General features: G+C 36.3%; 1 protein-coding gene across 4 annotated transcripts; it reads right to left on the bottom strand.

Annotated features, from left to right (window-relative positions):
• Nucleotides 1-2,027: 2,027 nt before the first annotated feature.
• On the bottom strand, nt 2,028-4,593 carry LOC104899692 (ethylene-responsive transcription factor RAP2-2). Of its 4 annotated transcripts, none has more exons than XM_010686931.4 (3): nt 4,155-4,593; nt 2,424-3,343; nt 2,028-2,283 (listed from the first exon to the last, which is right to left on the bottom strand). In XM_010686931.4, the coding sequence occupies exons 1-2, from the start codon at nt 4,438-4,440 to the stop codon at nt 2,457-2,459; spliced, it is 1,173 nt and encodes a 390-aa protein (XP_010685233.1). In that variant the 5' UTR covers nt 4,441-4,593; the 3' UTR covers nt 2,028-2,283; nt 2,424-2,456. The 4 variants fall into 4 exon arrangements, with proteins under 4 accessions (XP_010685233.1, XP_010685231.1, XP_010685232.1 ...); XM_010686929.4 differs by having other exon boundaries at nt 2,411-3,343; nt 4,155-4,592; XM_010686930.4 differs by having other exon boundaries at nt 2,450-3,343; nt 4,155-4,592.
• Nucleotides 4,594-4,798: the final 205 nt, after the last annotated feature.

Genomic DNA, 4,798 nt, shown 5'->3' with positions numbered 1-4,798 from the left:
TACGTGGTAAATGACGAATTTTTGCGCATAATCTAAACTAAAGAGATAATTTCTCCAGCTTTGAGCTTTTGACGCAATTAAAGCCAACGCCATATAAGGCCAAGTAACACCCTTTAAAATGGGGGCGGATACATGCCCACTAGCATAATGGAGACAAAAGGGGACCACGAATATATTCTACTTATATCAAAAAAAACCTCACCAAAATTTTACTATATGCAAGTTGCACTCTTATATGTCTTCCTAATTATTTTAGACGTTACGTTTTATTTATATATATACAAATATATTAAAAGGCATGCGAAAACAAGAAATTGTGCTATATGGCGCTCTCCCTAGGGAGTTTTAGTTCATGTAATCCATGTACAACAAAAAAAATTAAGAAACTGTAGAATATAGGGTTTGATCTTGAGACCTCAAGTACATATACTAAAGTTTTAACCACTAGGCTAAGTTGTATTTAATATTATTATCATAAGTATTTATTAATAAATGAATATTGTTTTTACCCGGGGCATAGCGCGGACCTAATAACTAGTTCTATATCAAAAAAACGTTACCAAAGTTATACTATATGCAAGTTGCACTCCTATCCTTCCTAATTATTTTAGGCGTTACGTTTTATTTATATTATACTAAGTAGAGTACCTATTTGCATTATTTTTGTGCAACTTGCAGCTCAAAGTTTGAGAGAGTTGTGCTAGTTCAACCTAGCAATTTCCCAGGAAGTAACGTGTCCGTAACATCATCAACGCTACAAATAATGACTCCATTATTTGTACGTGATGAATGATGATAACTAAAAGCAATCTCAAGTCTCAACAAACAATACATTTTCTACAATTTTAATTGAATCGCTTCACTGGAGCTCCACCTAAGAGATGATATATCCGTCTTAAGGTGCGATAAAAGGATCTAATCTTAGGCGTATACTTTTGAATGATTTAGACATATATAAAGGGTAGTCTAGAATCTTTATGTTCAATCAAGGTGACAAATTTGGATGAAAAACTATTTTTAATTCTCCTGATGTGTTTATGGGAATATAATTGTTTTTTTTGGAATTATCATGAGTTAGATATATGTTATGTTCAAGTAACAGTATGTTTAGAGCAACAGAAGATTCTTCTAGCCAATTGTCATTTTGTTACTCACAGAAAAGTCTCACATGTTCGTTGACTAGTGAGCTGCTCCAACATGGTGTGTTGATTAGTGGACTACTCCGTCTATTACTAATTAATTTTAGGATAAAACGACGTAATTATCTCATCAGGCTTGTATCAAAACAGTTAGCCAAGAGAACAATTACCTAAAGCACACGAGGTTTTGAAGGTTTTACATATAGGGTAAACCACCCAAATACGAGAGTCTTTACCCGTAACAACAATTGTCCTCAATAATCAACACAAGTTCTTCCGGCACATTTCGTCCTCACTCATGTATGCTTAACTGTGGAGTAGCTAAGGAGATAAGCTCCCTAAAAGAAAGATGCATCTTGTTGGAATAAATAGCTTGTTAAATCTCTTTAAAGCAATCATGAGGTACTACAAGACTTGCATCAAAACATTTATGTGTGCCTATAGATCAATTACCAAAAGCACACAAGATTTTGAAGGTTTTACGTATAGGATAAAACACACAAATACGAGAGTCTCTATCTGGAATCTTGAATCCGAAACATGGAAATAGGGTTCATGTTCCTCATCTTGATTATCCTTATAATCCACAAATACGAGTGTCACTAGCAAGGGGCGAAGAAAGAGCAGTATAATAGAGATGAACTCGTGTACATCCAAGTACTACTTTCAACCTAAATCCCCAAAAGCTGAGCTAGTTGCAACTTGCCAATCTCACTGGAGCTCTTTTTGTGATATTCATGTATAGTGATTTACGAAATTTCATGTCAACAGAGAATCCAAAAAAGTCTGTCATTCACTTTGTTATGACTTTAAGAGTACATGATGTGCATCTCATGCCAAATAAATGATACCAATCTAGCAAAATGAGCTAACTCTTAAGAGATTAGATTAAGCAACATATCCAATAGCGGATACATTAGATATAAAAGCAAGGAACCATAGTTTAAAAGCGCGATAACAGGTTGAAAGCATAGAGCTTTCATCAAAGTCTGCATAAATTACAACAAAATACATATTCTTAAACTTTTAAAGAGTCTCAATGCAAAGGGCGAACCTAAAGTTACCTATGTACTCGCATATAACAGCGGCTGCCCAACAAACACCACAAGGCAATCTCATATTTTAAAGGCACCTCACGAACAGCCTGAAAATTGATCAAAAGAAAGATCCGAATCACCTCTTCCGGGTTAAAATTTTGAACCCAAAATCCAAAGATTTTATCATAATGACTCAACATACAAAGACTAGTTAACCAAAGATGATAAACTAACATGTTTTATTTACATGGAGAAGGCTAGCTAAGAGCGCACCCTTGGCTCAGAAGACTGTCCCGGACAGAGCCGGGAGGTCATCGAAGCTCCACAGATTCATCGAACTATCCTCATTAGATGCATCATTTCCAAGGAAAGCATTGATAGCCCAGTTCTCATCAAGATAAGGCATATCTAAGAAATTCAACTGGGAATCAAAATCAGCATCAGAGAGCTCCTCAGATAGGCTTTTTCCACTGTTATCAGCAGGTACAGCGTCTCCTGATGTAGATTTCAATTTCTTTGTTGCAAACCCATCATCGAGCACATCACCACCATCAAGGGCAGTCGCAAAGAAGGATGATATTTCTGGAGTTTTCGGGACATTTTCTCCCCAACCAAAATCAGAACAATCAAAGGAGTTACTACCTTCCTCTGAAGTGAAATACAAACCAGTAGTAGCATCATTAAAGGGTTTAAATCCTACCTCTCCTCCTACAGCAGGCATTGGTTCAGAACACTCAAACTGCTTAACTTGTGGTTTCTCTTCCACTAAAGCAAAACTACTGTAAAACTCATTCTCAACATTGTTCATGAGATTGAAGTTTTGGTTTATGTTTTGTGGTGGTGCTGTTGAGTTTTTCTTGGCAACAGTTTTCTGAGAGCGGGCTTTAACAGTACGCCTAGGAGCAGCAGCAGATACCGGTGCTGCTTCTTCAGGGAAATTCACCTTAGCCTTCTCACCACGGATCTTCCGTGCCTCGGCGTCATATGCCCTAGCAGCTTCTTCAGCAGTGTTGAAGGTTCCGAGCCAAACTCGAACGCCCTTCCTAGGGTCACGGATCTCAGCAGCCCATTTACCCCATGGGCGCTGTCGGATACCACGGTACTGGTTCTTTCTCTTTCTCTTGGCGGACTTTTCAGCAGGGCTATTGAATTCCACAGGCTTCAATCCTTTATTCACAAGAGGAATGATAATAAGCAAACACACAAACTAACGAATTTCGGGCCAAAACTTGCTTGGTAGATAAGCTCACAGAAACATGACATCTGATAGCATATTCTTCAAACACACAATTTCCTTGAGGCATCAGAAATTATGATACTATTGACAGATTCTTCTACCATATAACAATTCATCAAGACAACTATCCATGAAACTAGTTCAGGCCCCAAAACACCCAGAAAATACCAGCTATAACTCAGATTTTTAAACAAGTTTAATGAAATTTCTTTTGACATAAATCATTTCTTTTCTAGATTTTTCTCCAACTACTTTAGCTCTCCATCCTACACACACACAGAGGGAGAACATCTACCAATCCACAACTTTACATAAGAAGATAATATCATCCCACAAAAAAGACCAAAATCAAATTCTTGAAAAAAATGGTAAACTTAATCAGATTTTAAACAAGATTATAACTTTCCTACTGCACTATTCAATTCAACGAAATTAAATTAAAACTAGATAACTAAACCCACCAAAAATGAACAAAGCTCAAGCAAATTAATTAAGCAAATACAAGCAATAAATTAACAAAAACAAAAATTAATAAATTTAATCTCCCACCCACCTCACCTAACATATAAGAAAACTAGTAATTAAATTAGCTGTTCAAGCAAGACCCAGAAAAAAACTTTATTGCTTTTTCAAGTTTCAACTCCTAACATTTTCATAAAAATTCAGCAAACCCACAAAAAAAAATCTAAACATAAAAATGAAGACTTTGAAAACAACAAAAAAAGGTAGAAAAAATCATACCAGAAGAAAGTTTAGACTTGAAAACTCCAAAAGAAAAGGGCTTGAAATCTTCAGTAACAGAAATATCTTCATCAGACTCATCTTTGAACTCTAGAAAATCAGCTTCAAAAGCCTCATCATCATCATCATCATCAACATTAATGATCCCAGATCTCAATGGCTTAGAATAGCCAGAGTTAACCTTCTTTGCTCCTGCACCGTTGAGATCAGGCCACAAATAATCAGCGGTCAGCTTATGAGATCTACCAGTGGGTATGAAGTCGGAGATTACTGCTCCTCCACACATGATGATTCTTTACTAGTTCTTTTTTTTTTTTTTTTTGTTTCTTGGTCTTTTTTATGAAGGAAATGTAATTGGAAATCTTTGAGGGTTATTTTTTTTTGTTTACTAATTTTGTTGGTTTGGTAAAAGAAATTGGTAGAACTCGAGTAAGATTGGGAGAAATGGGTTGGGGATTATATATAGAAGAGCAGGTGTGATGTCAGGTGTGATTGTAAGGAAAGTGAGTGTGGGGCCCTGGGTGTCAAGTTGTGCCCACCTATGTTTTATGTTCCACTTGCATTTTGCAATGTAAAAGATGTAACCGTGTAACCGTGTTCATGATGGGAGTCAAGTTCGAACTAGCGGTAATTTATTTGGACTC

Source organism: Beta vulgaris, chromosome 7, assembly GCF_026745355.1.
Source record: "Beta vulgaris subsp. vulgaris cultivar EL10 chromosome 7, EL10.2, whole genome shotgun sequence".
Classification (NCBI taxonomy): Eukaryota; Viridiplantae; Streptophyta; class Magnoliopsida; order Caryophyllales; family Amaranthaceae; genus Beta; species Beta vulgaris.
Note: the sequence above shows the minus strand (reverse complement) of the source record. Positions and strands in the feature narration are given on the sequence as shown.

Bases quoted from the DNA above. Each gene is read 5' to 3' on its own strand.
- LOC104899692 (XM_010686931.4), bottom strand. From the start codon at position 4,440: ATGTGTGGAGGAGCAGTAATCTCCGACTTCATACCCACTGGTAGATCT. The intron at 3,344-4,154 runs GTATGATTTTTT...TTGTGAATAAAG, and splicing joins CAAGTCTAAACTTTCTTCTG to GATTGAAGCCTGTGGAATTC.